Source organism: Theropithecus gelada, chromosome 3 (genome assembly GCF_003255815.1).
Source record: "Theropithecus gelada isolate Dixy chromosome 3, Tgel_1.0, whole genome shotgun sequence".
NCBI lineage: Eukaryota > Metazoa > Chordata > Mammalia > Primates > Cercopithecidae > Theropithecus > Theropithecus gelada.
This window is the reverse complement of record NC_037670.1, coordinates 26,478,931-26,499,039: the sequence shown is the minus strand read 5'-3', so window position 1 is coordinate 26,499,039 and position 20,109 is coordinate 26,478,931. Positions and strand designations below refer to the sequence as shown.

Sequence of the window (20,109 nt, the reverse complement as noted above, 5' to 3'; positions counted from 1 at the left end):
GGTTAGTCACATGTAGGTAATCAGAAGATGACTCGTATACTTTGAGTTCAACATTTTAGCTAGCAGATTTTAAAAAATAACTAATTTAACCAACCTAAGTTTTTATTTCATCGTTAGCAACTGGATACCTTACTTTGAACTTTTATCTCACAAACTTATGGAATATTGCCTTTCAGAGTCTTAGCTAGTCACTACAAGATCAAGATGAATTATTTGTGGTTTCTGTTCTCTAAGAAATTGTACCCTAGTAAAAGTAGTTCTCTTTTCTTTTTTTTCTTTTTGAGAGATGGAGTTTTGCTCTTGTTGTCCAGGCTGGAGTGCAGTGGCACGATCTCGGCTCACTGCAACCTCCATCTCCCGGGTTGAAGCGATTCTCCTGCCTCAGCCTCCTCAGTAGCTGGGATTACAGGTGCCTGCCACCATGCCTGGCTAATTTTTTGTATTTTTAGTAGAGATGGGATTTCACCATGTTGGCCAGGTTGTTCTCGATCTCCTGACCTCAGGTGATCCGCCCACCTCGGCCTCCCAAAGTGCTGGGATTACAGGCGTGAACCATCACTCCCGGCAGGTAGTCCTTTTTCTCTTGTATAAAATTGGGGATGATAATACTTGTTTAAATGGATACTTGTCAACAATCAAAGGGTTTTTGAGGAAGGCTCTAGTGTATTTAGAAATTAACTCCCAGGAAAATAAATCACCTACCAGTGTTTTTTCCAGTCTAAATTTGATGAGAATTGGCTGGGCACGGTGGCTCATTCCTGTAATGCCAGCACTTTGGGAGGCCAAGGCTGGTGGATTGCTTGAGGTCAAGAGTTTGAGACTAGCCATGGTGAAACCCTGTCTCTACGAAAAACAGAAAAATTAGCTGGGTTTGGTGGTGCGTGCCTGTACTTCCAGCTACTCGGGAGGCTGAGGCAACGAGAGTCACCCGAGCTTGGGAGGCCTCTTGGCTTTTTCAGTGACCCAAGATCATGCCACTGCACTCCAGCCTGTGTGGCCGAATGAGACTCTGTCTCAAAAAATAAAAATAGAAATAAAAATAAAAATGCATAAATGAGATGAGAATCATGCAAGATAAAATACAGGAAAATATTCAAATTATAATTCTTTAAGGGTAATTACTTTGAACATCATGTCTTATGCTTAAAATGCTGATTTCATTTTATTTTTTCAGGCAAACAACATGGGTGTTGGAGTGGTTGGAATTATAGAGTGTAATTTCCTTAAGCCAACTCATAATAAACAAGATTTCGACTATACTAATGAGTACAGGTATGTTACCTATTTAAATTATTGACTGAGGTTCCTAGGAAATGGATTACCAAGAAAGCAGGAACTACTCTATTTTCTGCGAATCTCAGAAATACCTTATTAGTAAAGAAAGGTTTGAATATGCATATGCTACTTGTGATGGTGTAGGTTACAATTCCTAGAATGGAAGATGGTTATATTAGTTTTCTATGTAAGTCCCTTACCTACCCATTTTCTTAAAGTTTGATAATGTAATTATAATTTTGTAATTAAAATAAAAAATCCACAAGGTGGCAAAACATTTAAGAGAAGTTATGCAGGTGTTTTGAAAATAAACTTTAAAAAGAAGTCAATAATTTAAATAGGTAAATAGAGGGCCTGGCCAATGCTGGCCTATTGACATGGTCTCTGGTTGACATAGGGTGTGTGGATAGGCTGGAGCTGGTCTGTAGAGGGTGCCTTATGTTGTTGGAGCTAGCAGAAGACTGCTGGTGGGCAGAGCATGGCCTGGTGGGCACACCTGAAGCTCCTCTGGGAGGTCACTGGGCCCTAGCAAAATAGTAACAAAGTACCAGAACTTGGGCTAGATTTGGAGCGTAGAGATAATACATTGGTAACTGACTCAATCAAAAAAGTCAGCCGGGTGTGGTGGCTCATGCCTGTAATCCTAGCACCAAGGGGGTCCAAAGGTGGGCAAATTGCTTGAGCTCAGAAGTTTGAGACCAGCATAAGCAACATGGCAAAACCCTGTCTCTACCAAAAAATTAGCCAGGTGTGGTGGCATGTGCCTATGGTCCCAGCTACTCAGGAGGCTGAGGTGGGAGGATTGTTTGAGCCTGGGGAGGTGGAGTGTGCAGTGAGCCGAGATGGCGCCACTGTACTCCAGCGCGGATGACAGAGATCAATCCCATCTTAGGAAAAGAAAGGCCAGGTACAGTGACTCACATCTGTAATCCCAGCACTTTAGTAGGCCAGCGCAGGAGGATCGCTTGAGCTGAGGAGTTTGAGACCAGCCTGGGCAACATAGTGAGAGCTTATCTCTACAGAAAATAAAAAAATGAGGTGGGAGGATCACTTGAGCTTGGGAGATTGAGGCTGCAGTGAGCTGTGATTGTGTCACTGCATTCCTGCCTGGGTGAAAAAAAAAATCTGCACACCCTGCCTAAAAAAAAAAAAAAAATCCAAAAAGTTGTTCTTTGGTAGGACTAATAAAGTCTATAAGCATTTGGCAAGACTGATTAAGGAAAAAGAGTAGAAGATACAAATCATCAATATTAGGAATGAAAAAGAAGAAATTACTACAGAGCCTGCAGACATGAAACATTAAGCAAATAGCACAAATACATTTTCTCCATTTTAGATGACGTGGAGACATTCCTTTGAAGTTGAATCAGTTTTTAGAAAACGTCCCACATATTAAATTCAAACATTTAAGGAAGAAGTGGCATCAGTCCTTTTATTAAAAAAAAAAAAAAAACTATTTAAAACAATACATAATAGTTCATTTGTATGGAATACATGTGATATTTTGGTACAAGCTTACAACATGTAATGATCAACTCAGGGTTACTGGGATATCCATCACTTCAGGCAGTTGCCATGTTTTGTGTTAGGAACATTCCAATTTTACTCTTCTAGTTACTTTGAAATATATGTATAAGATGTTATTGTTAACTACAGTTGTCTTTTTTTTTTTTTTTTTTTTGGAGACTGAGTCTCACTCTGTCACCAGGCTGGAGTGCAGTGGCCTCTCAGCTCATTGCAACCTCCGCCTCTTGGATTCAAGTGATTCTCCTTCCTCATCCTCCCGAGTAGCTGAGACTATAGGCACGCACCACCATGCCCAGCTAATTTCCTGTATTTTTAGTAGAGACCGGGTTTACCATGTTGATCAGAGTGGTCTCGATTTCTTGACCTCATCATCCTCCTGCCTTGGTCTCCCAAAATGCTGGGATTACAGGTGTGAGCCACCGCGCCTGTCCCAGTTGTCCTATTGTGCTACCAAATACTGGATCTTATTCCTTCTATTAACTGTGTTTTTATACTCATTAGCCAACCCTTCTTTATTTCCCTCTCCTCACTACCTGTCCCAGCCTCTGGTAACCCTCATTCTACTCTCTATGTCCTGAGGTCAGTATTTTTTAGCTCTCATATATGAATGAGAACATGAGATATTTGGCTTTCTATACCTGACTGACTTCACTTAACGGAATGTCCTTCAGGTATATCCATTTACATCCATGTCATTACAAATGAAGCATTTTTGTGGTTGAATAATATTCCATTGTGTGTATGTACCATAGTTTCTTTATTCATTTATTCATTAATGGATGCTGACAAGGATGTGGAGAAAGGGGAACCCTTATACACTATTAGTGGGAAAGTAAATTAATATAGTTGCTTTGGAGAATAGGATGGAGGTTCCTCAAGAAAACTAATAATAGACTTACCATATGATTGAGTAATCACATGGCTGGATAAATATCCCCAAAGAAAGAAAATCAGTATATTCGAAGAGATACCTGCACTCATGTTTATTGCAGCACTGTTCACAATAGTCAAAGGTTTTATTAAGCCACATAACCTTGATAATTAGCTCAAGAGTACAGGAAAGGAAATTTATGTCAATCTCTTATCATAGAATTAAAAGTCTTAGTTAAAATATTGGTAAATACCATCCAGTACACGCTAAAAGAATAATACCATTAAAACCAAGTGGGCTGTGTTCTAAGACAACATGGGTGGTTTTAATGTAAGAAATGAGTATAGTCATCATATTGATGTTAAATAAGAGAAAGCTCTTACAGTCATCTACGTAGAGAAAAAGCACTTGCGATTATTTTTAAAAGGAACACTTACAAAAACTGTGAATCAAAGGGCATAACAACAGAGTATTTATACACACACAGCAAGCAACATTACTAATGGGGAACAATTGATAGCTTTCCCTGGAAGGGTGGCAAAGAGTTAAGGATATCAGCTATTCACTAATGCTCTTGAGGAAATAACTAATGTAATAAGGCCAGGAAAAAAAGGGGGTGTTGAAAAGGAAGACATAAAGCTCTGTTACAGGTTGAGTATCCTTATCTGAAATCTTTGAGACCGGAAGTGTTTTGGTTTGGATTTTTTGTATTTTGGAATGTTTGCATTATAACTACTGGTTGAGCATCGCAGATCTGAAAATGTGAAATCCAAGGTGCTTTGATGAGCATTTCCTTTGAGTATCAGGTTGGTACTCAAAAAGTTTCAGATTTGGAGCAATTTGGATTTTTGGATTTGGGATGTTCAACTCGTACCCGTAGCTGACAACGTTAAGTACCATTGACCCTTGAACATCACAGTGGTTAGGGGGACTGACTACCCCTCAGTCAAAGATCTACACATAACTCCCCAGAACCTTAAGAACCTGCTGTTGAATGGAAGCCTTACTGATAGCATAAATAGTTGATTGAGCTGGGGATGGTGGCACCCATCTATAGTCCCAGCTACTCAGGATGCTCGAGGCAGAATGATCATGGGAGCCTAGGAGTTTGAAGCTGCAGTGAGCTGTGATAGTGCCACTGCTTTCCAGCCAGGGTGACAGAGCAAGACCTTGTCTCTAAAAAAAAAAAGGAAAACGATCTATTAACATGTATTTCATATGTTAAATATATACTGTATTCTTAAAATAAGCTAATGAAAAAAAACGTTATTAAGAAAACCATGACCAGGTGCTGTGGCTCAGGCCAGTGCGGTGGCTCACACCTGTAATCCTAGCACTTTGGAAAGCACTGAATCCTAGCCACTAGACCACCAGGGAACCACAATCCCAGCACTTTGGGAGGCTGAGGCGGGTAGATCACTTGAGATCAGGAGTTCGAGACCAGACTGGCTAACATGGTGAAACCCCATCTCTACTATTTTATTTATTTTTTTCTGAGATGGAGTCTCACTCTGTCATCCAGTCTGGAGTGCAGTGGCACAATCTCGGCTCAATGCAACCTCCGCCTCCCGGGTTCAAGCAGTTCTCCCTATCTCAGCCTCCCAAGTAGCTGAGATTATAGGCGCTTGCCCCCAAGCCCGGCTAAATTTTGTGTGTGTGTGTATATATATATATATATATTTTTTTTTTAGTAAAGATAGAGTTTTGCCATGTTGGCCAGGGTGGTCTCTAACTCATGACCTTAGGTGATCCGGTCACCTTGGCCTCCCAAAGTGCTGGAATTACAGGTATGAGCCACCACTCCCGGTCCCATCTCTACTGAAAATACAAAAATTATCCAGGCATGGGGGTGGGCACCTGTAATCCCAGGTCCTTGGGAGAATCGCTTGAACTTGGAAGGTGGAGGCGGCAGTGAGCCTAAATACCGTCATTGCGCCCTGGACTGGGTGACAGAGCGAGACCCTGTCTCCAAAGAAAAAAGAAAAGAAAACCAAAAACAAAGAAAATCATAAGGAAGAGAAAATGTATTTACTGTTTATTAAGTGGAAGTGGTTCATATGTCTTCATCCTCGTAGTCTTCATGTTGAGTAGGCTGAGGAAGAAGGGGGATTGGTTTTGCCATGGCATGGGAAGAGGTGGAAGGCGAGGCAGGCACACTCAGTTTAATTTTTACACATTGTAATTTCTGTCTGACTTTTTAACAGTTTTATTTTCTTTCTTTTTTTTTTTTTTTTTTTGAGACGGAGCCTTGCTCTGTTGTCCAGATCTTGGCTTGCTGCAACCTCCACCTCCTGAGTTCAAGCAATTCTTCTGCCTCAGCCTCCTGAGTAGCTAGGACTACAGGCCCGTGCCACCACACCCGGCTAATTTTTGTATTTTTAGTAGAGATGGGGTTCCCCCATATTGGCCAGGCTGGTCTTGAACTCCTGACCTTGAGATCTGCCTGCCTCGGCCTCCCAAAGTGCTGGGATTACAGGCATGAGCCACCATGCCCAGTGCATTTTTATTTTCCTAAAAATATCTCTGTACAGTACCAATCCTTCTTCCACTGTCTGCTTCAGTTTCAGTGCCTGTATCATAGAAGTGTCCATATTGTAAAAGAAGTCAAAAGCAGTCTTGAATAATTGGAACCCAACTGCTGGATTGTCTAATGTCAATTTGTTGTCTGGGCACTGCTTCTTCTGTCTTCTTCCTCACTGTCTAACACTGGTTCAGAAACACTCATCTCCATCAAGTCGGCTTCAGTTGATTTCCTCAGGTGTGGTGTCTGTTCACTCTTGAATTCCTGCAATATCCGTATCTTGAAACTTTTTGCCCTCTGCCTTTTTTTTCCTGTATATCCACAGTCTCTCTGATGATTTCCTCAGTTGGCTCTCTTGTAAATGCTGTGAAGTCATGCACAACATGTGGACAGCAGGAATTTGTTTTGAGCTTGATTTCTTTCACAGCTTTTTCTGTACTAATAATGGCATCTTCAGTGGTGTCGTTACTCTAGACTTTCATGATGTTTTCTCTGTCGGAGTTGTCTTTCACAGCGTTAACAACCTTTTCCATAGACTTGCTGTGTGTAGTGAGCCTTAAAGGTCTTATGACCCCCCCTTACTCCCTCTTATGATCTAGAGGCAGAATTAGAGATGTGTTTTGGGACAAGTAGACCACTTGGATGCCTTTGGTGTTGAACTCATGGGGTTATGGGTGGCCAGGGTACCTTGTCCAATATCAAAAGAACTGTAAAAGGCAGTCCTTTACTGGCAAGTTAATTCCTGACTTCGGGAACAAAGCATCAATGGAAGCAGTCAGAAAAAGGGTTTCTCATGTAGGCCTTCTGTTTGTGCAACCAAAAGACTGGCAGCTGGTGTTTGTCTTTTCTCTTCAAGGCTTGAGGGTTAGCATCTTTATAGATAACGGCAGTCCTGATCATAAACCTGACTACATTTGCACAAAGCAGTAGGGTTAGCCTGTCCCTTCTTGGACTTAAATCCTGGTTTATGCTCCTCTTTTTTGCTAATAAGTGTTCTTTGTGGCATTTTTTCCCAGAATAGAGTACTTTTGTCTGCATTAAACACCTGTTCAAACAGGCTGGGCATGGTGGCTCATCCCTGTAATCCCAGCACTTTGGGAGGCTGAGACAAAAGAATAGCTTGAGGCCAGGAATTCGAGAGCAGCCTGGGCAAAAAAGTAAGACCCTGTCTCTACAAAAAAATAAAAAATAAAAAAATTAGGTGAGGTGGCAAGTGCCTGTAGCCCCAGCTATTCAGGAGGCTCAACCTACATATCAAGCAATTTAGACTTTTTCTTGTATTATGACTTTGCTTCTTGGAAAACAGCTAGCATCACTAGTGGCAGTTTGTGTGGGTCCTGTGGTGTTATTCAAGGTTTACAGGATTGCACTAAATGATTTTTACTGCAATACAAAATTTCTTGGAGATGCTTACATGGAGATAAGCATGTCATAAGGCACTTGAAGCAAATAAAACACTTGAGCTCACCAAAATGGCAACAGGAGGTGGCTATGAAATTATTATAATAGTACTGTATGTACTATAATTAATCTTATGCAGTTATAATTTTAAGACTGCATCTTTGTTTACATTTCTGACTGCAGATGAAACCACCTACAGTCTGTATATGCTTAAGTCTTGATAAATTTGAACTTTTTAAATAGCTTTGTGTATATTTTATGGTAGTAAATTATAAAATAGACTAGTATTTGCATGTTTTATGCATTCATGACATATCTAACTTATTCTTAAGTTTTTGGATATTTCTGGGCAATGCAGTTCGTGCAAATTGTTATAACTTTCTAAAAAATTTTCTGATTTATTGAAAGAAAATTTTATATAAGTGCAGTTCAAACCTGTGTTGTTCAAGGGTCACCTGTACCTTGAATGTTCTTTATTAACTATATATTTTGGAGTTTTTTTACTCATTACTAGATTATTTATGATTTATGTTTGAAAGGAATATTTTTCTTAAATTGATTTTATGATTTACTTTTTAAGACTTACAATAACAGCACTAGGTGAAAAGCTGAATGATTACTGGAATGAAATGAAAGTGAAGAAAAATACAGAATATCCTCTAAATTTGCCAGTTGAAGATATACAGTAAGTACATTTTTAAAAAATATCAGTCAACTCACTTAGATATCAAGATGTGGTATGAGAGAGTAAAGGGATTCTACAATGTTTCACAAACTTAGGACTGTAACTCATAGTAAGGAATAAATTCTGCAACATGAATTAGCACACTGCAAAATCAGTGAATAGAATGTAAACATGTATACATGTACACAAAACATTCATAAAACAATGTTTACCCATATGTGATGCATGTTAATGTTATTTCATTTTAAGATGCTATGAATGGATTATATAATAGTTTGAAAAACACTGGTGTAGTGTATCATTAGAATGAGGGGACTGAAACCCATCTTGAATTCATATTCTCATTCCACTTAAGTAGCCATGTGACATTCAACATATTACTTGGCCTCTTGTAAGCCTCCATTTTCTTGTGTATAAAATGGGAACATTAAGAGCATTTGCCTCCTTGAATTATGTGAATTAAATAATATGCCTGACAGGCACTTAGTAACACTTCATGTGATAATAGTCCTATAAATGAATGAATGAACAATATGTGTTCTTTATCTGTGTATTCTTTATACATTGTTATACATAATTTATACATTATGTATATTACTCATAATTTATACATTATTACAAAGATAACCAAGATATATAATGAAAAACAAGAAAAGATGCAGCTCAGTTTATAGGCTTCCCATTATACTTTTCAATTTTTTTATATTTAAAAAATTTTATACAGATGGGGTCTCACTATGTTGCCCAAGCTGGTCAATGTCCTGGGTTCAGGTGCCTCACACCCAAAGTACTGGGATTATAGGCATGAGCCGCCGTACCCAGCTTGTATTTTTTTAATGTGTCAGTATACACATGCATACTTTATAAGCATAGAAAAATTTTGCCAGTATTTTAAAAATTAACAGTGGTAATCTCCTGAGACAAGGAGTTTATAAAGTGTAAAGTTATGCTTTATAAATCTCTGGATTGTTTTGAAGTTTTGGGTTGGGTTGGTTGGTTGGTTGGTTGGATTTTTTTTTTTGGTTTTTTGTTTTTTGTTTTTTGAAATGGAGCCTCACTCTGTCACCCAGGCTGAAGTGCAGTGGTGTAATCTCAGCTCACTGCAGCCTGCACCTCCTGGGTTCAAGCAATTCTGCTTCAGCTTCCTGAGGAGCTAGGACTACAGGCGTGCAACACCACGCCCGGCTAATTTTTGTATTTTTAGTAGAGATGGGGTTTCACCATGTTGTCCAGGCTAGTCTAGAACACCTGACCTCAGGTGATCCGCCCGCCTCAGCCTCCCAAAGTGCTGGGATTACAGGTGTGAGCCACTGCACTCAGCCTGTTTTGAAGTTTTTTATAAATATCTAAATACTTTTTTCAAAGCTAGATTTTAAAAAGCAGGCCAGGTGCAGTGGCTCACACCTGTAATCCCAGCACTTTGGGAGGCTGAGGTGGGCGGATCACTTGAGGTCTGGAGTTTGAGACCATCCTGACCAACATGGTAAAACCCCGCCTCTACTAAAAATACAAAAATTAGCCGGGCATGGTGGCGCACACCACTAGTCCCAGCTACTTGGGAGGCTGAGGCAGGAGAATAGCTTGAACCCGGGAGGCAGAGCTTGCAATGAGCCGAGATTGCACCATTGCACTCCAGCCTGGGCAAAAAGAGTGAAACTCTGTCTCAAAAAAAATAAATAAATAAAATGAAATAAAACTAGATTTAAAAAGCTATTGACATTAAGGTGAAGTTTTCATATGTAAAATAAGTCTACATAGGCTGGATCCAGTGGGTCATGCCTGTAATCCTAAGGCAGAATGATTGCTTGAACCCAGGAATTGGAGACCAGCCTGGGCAATGTGGTAAGACCTATCTCTTAAAAAAAAAAAATAATAATAATAATAAAGTAGAAGCAAAAAAAAAAAAAAAAGAAGAAGAATATATACAAGTTCTTTACAGGAATTATTTTAATTTTTTTTTTTTTTTTTTTCCTGAGACGGAATCTCTCTCTTGTGCCCAGGCTGGAGTGCAGTGGCGCGATCTAGCTCACTGCAAGCTCCACCTCCTGGGTTCATGCCATTCTCCTGCCTCAGTCTCTCCGAGTAGCTGGGACTACAGGCACCCGCCACCACGCCTGGCTAATTTTTTGTATTTTTAGGAGAGACAGAGTTTCACCGTGTTAGCTAGGATAGTCTCGATCTTCTGACCTTATGGTCCACCCGCCTTGGCCTCCCAAGGTGTTGGGATTACAGGCGTGAGCCACCGCGCCCAGCTGTGACTTTCAAATGAGAAAAATATGAAAGCATTTTGTAAACTAGAAGTATACTAATTTTAGTTATTTAGAAATATAGAGGTCAAAAGTGTCTGATTGAAAGTTACTTAAATTATAACCACAGAATTCTGTTTTCTGGACTTCAGTGATTTATTATGCTAATAAATACAGTATAATGTATACAGACATTGTAGACACTAAACAACAAAGTTCAGGGCAAGGCATTTGGAATATTAAGTTACTATGGAAAAAATTTAATGCTATTAAGACATTTAAGTCACATTGTTCAAATTGGCTTGTGACTTTTAATCTTTTGAAGGTAACCAGAATGGTTGTGTTTTATTTTTTGAGAGATAGGGTCTTACTATGTTGCCCAGGCTGGCCTCATACTCCTGTGCTCAAGCAGTCCTCCAACCTCAGCCTCCTGAGTATCTGAGACTAAGGTGTATGCCACCACACCTGACTCAAAATAGTTGTTTTTAAAATTTATTTCTAAAAAAAATCTTGTAGAGACAGGGTCTCACTGTGTTGCCCAGGCTGGTCCGAAACTCTTGGGCCCAAGCAACCCTCCTGCTTTGGCCTCCCAAAATACAAATTACAGGCATGAGCCACCGTGCCTTGCTTTTTTTTTTTTTTTGATCACCCTGTAGCCTAGGCTAGAGCACAGTAGTGTGATTGCAAACTCTGCCTCCTGGGCTCAAGCAGTCCGCCAACCTCAGCCTCTTGAGTAGTAGGTGCACATTACCACGCCCAGTTAATTTTTGTGTTTTTTGTAGAGACAGGGTTTTACCATGTTGTCCAGGCTGGTCTCTAACTCCTGGGATTATAGGAATGAGCCATTGCACCCAGCGTAATTTTGAAAGAGTTAATGTCATAATTTTTAGGAAAGGAATTCAATAACGGCATCTTGTGGTAGAAATGACATGGAATGCAGTATTTAAAGTCCATATTTCTGTGTTAATATTTTGTTCTTGTTTTGGGACAGGAAGCGTCCTGATCAGACATGGGTTCAGTGTGATGCCTGTTTAAAGTGGCGGAAATTACCTGATGGCATGGATCAACTTCCTGAAAAATGGTATTGCTCCAATAACCCTGACCCACAGTTCAGGTACCATAGAGTTGGTAGTACCCTTTTTGGAAAGATGGAAAGTATTGTTCACAATGTATGGATAGGCACTGGTGACATGTTATTCCTGTGTGATTTTTCTGAATAGAAATTGTGAGGTTCCAGAAGAACCTGAAGATGAGGATTTGGTACATCCCACTTATGAAAAAACCTACAAAAAGACGTGAGTGTTGTAGTGGTGTATGGTGGGTAATAATGCCCAGATCATGAACATTGATGCCTTGGCAACATTAGTTGATGCTTCTCCAAGGTAAAGCTCGTGTAACTGAAAAAGTTTATAATGTGGAGTGTGTAATATCAAGGGCTTTAAAAACAAAAACTTAGGCTCTGAATACCTGGTGTTTCTTTCATGCTTATTGCTGCCATGTGTGCCAGATGTTTTGTGTAAGAGCAGTCTGCTGTTTTGAGCTGTACACAGAGGAATCATTAGTGAATACTGCCCCATTCAAGCTTATAGAGAAGGTTTAACAGAAGAGGTGAGATGTGAATTTTACCAGTTAGGTGTTGGTGAGTGCCATAGAAGCTCTGGTCCAGTCCTGTAAGGAAGCTCATAGGGAGAGTGGTTCTGTCTGATGGGTGGGAGAGCAGAAATAGATCAGGAAACTTCACGAAGGAGGTCGTTTTTGTAATAGGCCTTGAAGGATGGGAACGATGAGAATGTACAGGGAACAAACATTTGCTCAGTTTAGCTACAGTATGTGAATGGGAATAATGGAAAATGAATGTGGTACTTTGGGAGGTTGAGGCGGGTGGATCACCTGAGGTCAGGAGTTTGAGACCAGCCTCGCCAACATGGTGAAACCCCGTCTCTACCAAAAATACAAATCTCTGCCAAAACCCCGTCTCTACCAAAAATACAAGCCGAATGTGGTGGCGGGTGCCTGTAATCCTAGCTACTTGGGAGGCTGAGGCAGGAGAATCGTTTGAACCCTGGGGGGCAGAGGTTGCAGTGAGCCAAGATCACGCCACTGCACTCCAGTTTGGGCAACAAGAGTGAGACTCCATCTTAAAAAAAAAAGAAAGAAAGAAAATGGAGGCGGGACAGATGCTGAATAAGGATAGTCAGCCAGTGGAGACTTCATGCTAATCTACCACACACAGAAGGCCAAGTTACTAAGCCTTTCAGATGGCTTTGATTTGTAGTGTACTATTCTTTAATGAAATCCAGCAATAGTATTAGAAGTATAGAAACCCATGTGGGCCCGGTGCAGTGGCTCACACCTGTAATCCCAACACTTTGGGAGACTGAGGTGGGTGGATCACTTGAGGTCAGGAGTTTGAGACCAGTCTAGCCAACATGGCGACACCCGTCTCTAGTAAAAATACAAAAATTAGCTGGGTGTGGTGGCATGTGCTGTAATCCCAGCTACTCAGGAGGCTGAGGCAGGAGAATCGCTTGAACCCAGGAGGCAGAGGTTGCAGTGAGCTGAGCATACCACTGCACTCCAGCCTGGGCGACAGAACGAGACTCTGTCGCAAAAAAAAAAAAAAAAAAAAAGCCAGGCGTGGTGGCTCACATCTGTAATCCCAGCACTTTAGGAGGCCGAGGTGGGTGGATCAGTAGTTCAACACCAGCCTGGCCAACATGGTGAAACCCTGTCTCTACTAAAAATACAAAAATTACCTGAGTGTGGTGGTAGGTGCCTGTAATCCCAGCTACTTGGGAGGCTGAGGCAGGAGAATCGCTTGAACCTGGGAGGCAGAGGTTGCAGTGAGCTGAGATTGCACCACTGCACACCAGCCTGGGGAAGACTCCCTCTCAAAAAAAAAAAAAAATAAAAATAACCTATGTGATGTTCTAGTTCAAAAGTCTGTGATTCTGGACTGAGTTATCTGGTCTTAGTGGAGGAAAAAACACCAAAGATCTGCAGTTTATACCCGTGAGGATGGAAAAATTCAGGCTGAAATTAGGGTGCTACCGAGATAAAAGGTAGAAAATATTTCCCAAAGGGCTTACTGCTGATTATATTGAAATAGATGCAGAGTTCAGAGTACCTTAGTAACTGCATAAATGGCAGGTATATCGTTGGGAAATGGGATTAAGAAATAACAACATGTTTTTCATCTTTATTTTAAAGCAACAAGGAAAAATTCAGGATCAGACAACCGGAAATGATCCCTCGGGTAATTAAGCCTTCTTTTTTTTTTTTTTTTTTTTAATAGTGATTGGGACTGGGTGTCGTGGCTGACACCTGTAATCCCAGCATTTTGGGAGGCTGAGGCGGGTGGATCACCTGAGGTCAGGATTCAAGACCAGCCTGGCCAACATGGTGAAACCCTGTCTCTACTAAAAATTCAAAAATTAGCTGGATGTGGTGGCACATGCCTGTAGTTCCAGCTACTTGGGAGGCTGACACAGGAGAATTGCTTGAACCTGGGAGGCGGAGGTTGCAGTGAGAGAGATTGGTGCAATTGCATTCTAGCCTGGGCCACAGAGCGAGACTCCATCTCAAAAAATAAAATACATAAAATAGAGATGGAGTCTCACTATGTTGACCAGCCTGGTCTTGAACTCCTGGCCTCAAGTTATCCTCCCATCTCAGCCTCCCAGAGTGCTGGGATTACAGGTGTGAGCCACCACACTTGTCCAAACTTTCCATTTTGTAGCTGTGTCTTATACTGTGTGATGCTTAGTTTAATCAGTAGTGAATGTTAAAGTTTAATACATATCAAAGGGATTTGGTTTATTTAGTTCATTTTCTTCTCTTCTCTTGTACTTCTCCTTGCCCACCTTTCCAACTCTTTCTAATCCAACATCATTCAAACCGTTAGTTTTATTGTTTAGTTGGGTATCTTCTGAGGAAAGGGAAACAAACGTTTAAAAATTGTACTGTTAGATAAGCAGTTAAGGAAAACGTCCCAGGAATACCCAGGAAGCCATATTCTAGTCCTAACCTGGACAAAAACCATAGTGTTTTTCCCAGTGTCAACTACTGTGCCTGGCTTCTCTCTTCTGTCTTAATACTTACTGTGTTAAAGAGCTTTGGTTGAGTGTAGATGCTCCTAGGCTTACCGTAGAGTTATATCGTTATAAGCTTCTTATAAGTTGAAAATGTTTTTGGCCAGCCGTGGTGGCTCATGCCTGTGTTCCCAGCACTTCTGGAGGGCGAGGTGGGCGGATCACTTGAGGCCAGAAGTTAGAGACCAGCCTGGGCAGTATGGCAATACCCTGTCTCTACTAAAAATATAAAAAATAACTGAGCATGGTGGCAGGCGCTTGTAATCCCAGCTGCTCAGGAGGCTGAAGCATAAGAATTGCTTAAACCCGGGAGGTGGAGGTTTCAGTGGGCCAAGATTGCACCACTGCACTCCATCCTGGGGAACAGACTGAGACTCTGCCTCAAAAAATCAAAAAATACACCCCAAAAACACAGAAAATATTGTTATCAAAAATGTATTTAATACACTTAACCTATTGAACATCATAGCTTCGCCTAGCTTACCTTAATTGTGCTCAGAACTCTTATATTAGCCTACATTGGACCGTCATCTAACAGTCTGTTTTATCATAAAGTGTTGAGTATCTCATGAACTTTATTGAATACTGAAAGTGAAAAACAAAACCAAAATGATTGCTTGAGTACTCAAAGTACAGTTTCTGCTGAATGGGTATTGCTTTTGCACCATCATAAAGTTGATGCCATTGTAAATCGGGCCATCTGAATACAAGTAGGCGGTTGTGCTTCTTGCTTGAGAAGTTTGGGTCTTGATAAGTCCAGCAGCAAAGAGGTCACCACATGGTAAATCTTTTTGGCTTTGTGGGCCACATAAAGTCTCTGTTGCATCTTCTTTGTTTTGTTGCTTTGTTTCTTCACATCTTTTAAAAATACAAAGCCATTCTTAGCCTACTTGCAGGCTGGATTTAGTTCATGGGTTGACTTGTTGAGTCCTGTTAATAGCACAAGGAATTTACATGTTTAGAATTGTTTTTCTGTCTTCTGGGATAAAGGGGAAAAGGAAGATTATATCTTGTGTTTTGGGCATGTCACACTAGAAATAGTTCCTTTGAGATGATGATTTTTCTCTCCAACAGATTAATGCTGAACTGTTGTTTCGGCCAACTGCTCTTTCAACTCCAAGCTTTTCTTCTCCTAAGGAAAGTGTTCCAAGAAGACATCTTTCAGAAGGAACAAATTCTTATGCGACAAGACTTCTAAATAATCATCAAGTTTCACCCCAGTCTGAACCTGAGAGCAACAGGTCAGTGGCTAAGATTGGTTTTCCATTTGGGGAATATTAAACAGAACCTTTACCTGACACTTATATGACAGTGATGCAATTCAGGATCATTGTAGGTTACATTGTGAATTGTAGGTTCCATGAATGTGAAAATCTTAAGGACAAATTGTCTTGTTTTTATTGTCTAAACTTAAGCTAAACCCTACTTCTGTCACCTGTTAAATGAGTTAAAAAGTATTAATTGACCAGCCTGGCCAACATGGTGAAACCCTGTCTCTACTAAAAATACAAAAAAATTAACCAGGCATGGTGGCGGGCTCCTGTAATCCCAGCTACTCCAGAGGCTGAGGCTGAGGCTGAGGCTGAGGCTGCACTCCAGCCTGGGCAACAAGAGGGAAACTCTGCCTCAAAAAAAAAAAAGCATTAATTGTATTGATTGTAGAGTTTGATCACATTGTCACCTCTTTGAACTTCTATATAGTATGACAATTCCTGCTTTTAAGATGATCAGGACTTAAAAAAAAAAGTGAAGCAGGCCAGGCGCAGTGGTTCACGCCTGTAATCCCAGCACTTTGGGAGGCCGAGGCAGGTGGATCATTTGAGGTCAGGAGTTCGAGACCAGCCTGGCCAACATGGTGAAACCCCGTCTCTGCTAAAAATACAAAAATTAGATGGGCATGATGGTACATGCCTGTAATTCTAGTTACTTGAGAGGCTGAGGCAGGAGAATCGCTTAAACCTGGGAGGCGGAGATTGTAGTGAGCCAAGATCACGCCAGTGCACTCCAGCCTGGGTGACAGAGCGAGACTCTGTCTCAAAAAAAAAAAAAGAAAAAAAGTGAAGCAATTAACAGTACGACACTATAGTGACCCGGAAGTCCTTTGCAACACTTGTGGCACACTGTAGGGACTTAATTTATTGGAGGAGTGGAAGGAGAAGGAAAGGACAAAAAGGAAGTGATACATGAATTGAATAGTCAGCCATCTTGACTGGATTGATCAGCGAAGGCTTTGTGATGAGGTGGTACTTGGGTTGGTTCCTGAAGTTCTGAAAACAGTAGTCTTGTAGATGGCCTCTTCCAAGTTAATAGAATGAAGAAAAGTGAAGAAGAATGAACATGATGTCTACAAACTAGTGGATCAGACTGACTATACTGATGTTTGTTATTCAAAGAGGAACATTGAAACAAGCTTCTCTAAGATAATGGGTGCAGATTTTTTTGAGATGTTTCGTAGCTTTTATCAAATTCTCAAAGGAATTTTTGACCCCAAGGAAGATTATAAATAACTAACTGCCTTTATGCATATATAAATCAAAAAGGGCATATTCTAGAGTAGTTTGCTCTTTATTTATTTTTTTGAGTCAGAGTTTCGCTTTTGTTGCCTAAGCTGGAGTGCAGTGGTGCCATCCATCTCAACTCACTGCAACCTCTGACTCCTGGTTCAAGCGATTCTCCTGCCTCAGCCTCCCGAGTAGCTGGCATTACAGGCACACGCCACCATGCCCAGCTAATTTTTTGTATTTTTAGTAGAGACGGGGTCTCACCATGTTAGCCAGGATAGTCTCGAACTCCTGACCTCAGGTGATCCGCCCGCCTTGGCCTCCCAAAGTGCTAGGATTACAGGCGTGAACCACAGCACCTGGCCAGTTTGCTCTTTATAACCTGTGTATTGGACACTCATTTTGGAGCTGGATTGCTACTTTATTAAGAACTCATATTTTACAGGTCTCCTTAATATTTTTGGCTTTTCTTTGTAAGGATGGTTTTATAGTTTACAGATAAGAGATTAAAAGTATTTTTAATGATTTTAACTTTTAGATTCAGGGCACATGCAGGTTTGTTACATGGGTGTATGACGTGATCCTGAGGTTTGGGGTATGAATGATACCATCACCCCGCTATTGAGCATAGTACCCAATGTGTAGTTTTTCAGCCCTGCCCACTTCCCTTCCTCTCTCCCAACTCTAGTAGTTCCCAGTGTTTGTGGTTCCCATCTTTATGTCCATGTGTACCTAGCACTTAGCACCCACTTGCAAGTGAGAACATGCAGTATTTGGTTTTCTGTGCCTGCATTAATTCGCTTAGGATAAAGGCCTCCAGCTGCATCCATGTTGTGGCAAAGGACATTATTTCATTCTTTTTTATGGCTGCAAAGAGAATTTTTTAAAAGTTGGCTGTCATCAAAATGGAAGACAAGAGTAAAGAGGGAAATTTTGATTAAACAATTTTTTTTTTTTTTTGAAGCAGAGTCTTGCTCTGTTGCCCAGCCTGGAGTGCAGTGGCATAATCTCAGTTTACTGCAATCTCTGCCTCTTGGGTTCAAGCAATTCCCCTGCCTCAGCCTCCCGAGTAGCTGGGACTACAAATGTACACCGCCACGCCCTGCTAATTTTTTGTATTTTAGTAGAGATGGGGTTTCACTGTATTGCCCAGGCTGGTCTCAAACTCCTGAGCTCAGGCAGTCTGCCCGCCTTGGCCTCCCAAAGTGCTGGGATTACAGGCGTGAGCCACTGTGCCCGGCCTATTAAACAGTTTTGAAAGCCATATTTATTCTCAAATTTAGAAACCAAAGTTTGTGGAAAGGGTGTATCTAAACTAAGTCTTAGGAAATACAAATAGGAATTAGCTTGGTAAGAAAAATAATAGAGTAACTCCAAATTAAACAGGGCAGAGTAAGCAAAAAGTAGTTGATACAGCAAACCAACGGAAGCTGAAACCTAAGGCTACTGGAGGATGGTAGAAACCAGTTTACTCCACAGGTCTCTAGAAAGTCTCCTAACTTGGAAGCACTGGGGACTGCTGAAGGTGGAAGATAGATAGGGGCGAGAACCAGAGGCTTGGTTGGAAATTTAAAGTCGAGACTTCTTCCCAACCTGCGAAGTCTGGCGATTGCTCTTTTTCTGCCTCTGTCAGAAGATAGGGGATTTACTTTACGGAGCGTTTTTTACTGCTGAAGATGTAGATGAGCCATTGTTTTAAAACAGTATAAGTAAGGGAAAGTTTGGATACTGAATGGTGAGAAATCCACCCCCCCTCCTCACTGTGCTCCAAGAGAGAAACCCTAAATGATGATGGCAGTTTGAGCACCCTTTGAATCACAAGCTCAGCCCTCACTGCTGCTAGTCAGTTTCACTCTTAGGTATACACAGATAGCCATGGATAGCCACATGTGTTATCTCTCACATGGGACAGCAAACGGAAACAAAGGGAACAGAAGAAAACATTGTGAAATGTATTGGCAGAAAGTGGTGTGGACTTGAATAAATAAATCATTTAGAACGAAAAGCTTAACAGTTGGAAGACAGAGAAAGAAGAAAAGATACAGTATCTGTACTAGAAAGCCACCATCTGAATAAGGGAGTTTCAGAATGGGAAGTAGGCACTGGTGGTGGTGGTATGGTATAGTAAACATAGCTGCCTTCCAGAATGGGAAATCATACCAGAAAAACTGCATTTCCACTAGCTACAGAGCATAATGTCTAGAAAGAGAGCCACTCAGAGACATAGGATCATGACATTTTTTTAACACAGGGAATAAAAGATTTTTTCAGAAAGAAACAGATTATATACGGGCAAGAGATGAGGAATTAGGCAGAAACACTTGAATGGCAGATGAAAATGGAATGATGCTTTTAAATTTCTGAGAAAATAATTTTTCAACTTGGAAGCCTGTATAACAGTTAAGCTAGCAATAGACTTGAGAGGGAAATAAAGATGTTTTCATCATGCAAAACTTGGCATTTGTTATGTTCTGTGTACCCTTTATTAAGATGCTGTTTCGGCCGGGCGCGGTGGCTCAAGCCTGTAATCCCAGCACTTTGGGAGGCCGAGGCGGGTGGATCACAAGGTCAGGAGATCGAGACTATCCTGGCTAACATGGTGAAACCCCGTCTCTACTAAAAATACAAAAAACTAGCCGGGCGCGGTAGCGGGCGCCTGTAGTCCCAGCTACTTGGGAGGCTGAGGCGGGAGAATGGCGTGAACCCGGGGGGCGGAGCTTGCAGTGAGCCGAGATCGCGCCACTGCACTCCAGCCTGGGAGACACAGTGAGACTCCGTCTCAAAAAAAAAAAAAAAAAAAAAAAAAAAAAAAAGATGCTGTTGCAGGCTGTGCTCCTTGTGAGACAGTCTAAAAAGGAGGAAATCCTTCCTGAGATGTAGGAGGTCTAACACAAGGCCCAAATAGCAAACCAGTACAAATATTCTTCCAAGTGTGGAAAAAGGCAATCAAATAAATGTGAACTGTGCACATATTAACATGAATGAACAGGA

The 20,109-nt window shown here is 41.1% G+C and overlaps 1 protein-coding gene across 3 annotated transcripts in view; it reads left to right on the top strand.

The window, feature by feature from the left end:
• Positions 1–20,109, top strand: part of MORC3 (MORC family CW-type zinc finger 3) — a 59,402-nt gene that overhangs the window by 29,172 nt on the left and 10,121 nt on the right. For all 3 annotated transcript variants that reach the window (XM_025379940.1, XM_025379939.1, XM_025379941.1), the window contains 6 exons: positions 1,175–1,272; positions 8,176–8,280; positions 11,518–11,640; positions 11,747–11,821; positions 13,737–13,782; positions 15,692–15,858. In XM_025379940.1, the coding sequence (XP_025235725.1) occupies positions 1,175–1,272; positions 8,176–8,280; positions 11,518–11,640; positions 11,747–11,821; positions 13,737–13,782; positions 15,692–15,858 (614 nt within the window). The remainder of the gene's footprint in view (positions 1–1,174; positions 1,273–8,175; positions 8,281–11,517; positions 11,641–11,746; positions 11,822–13,736; positions 13,783–15,691; positions 15,859–20,109) is intronic.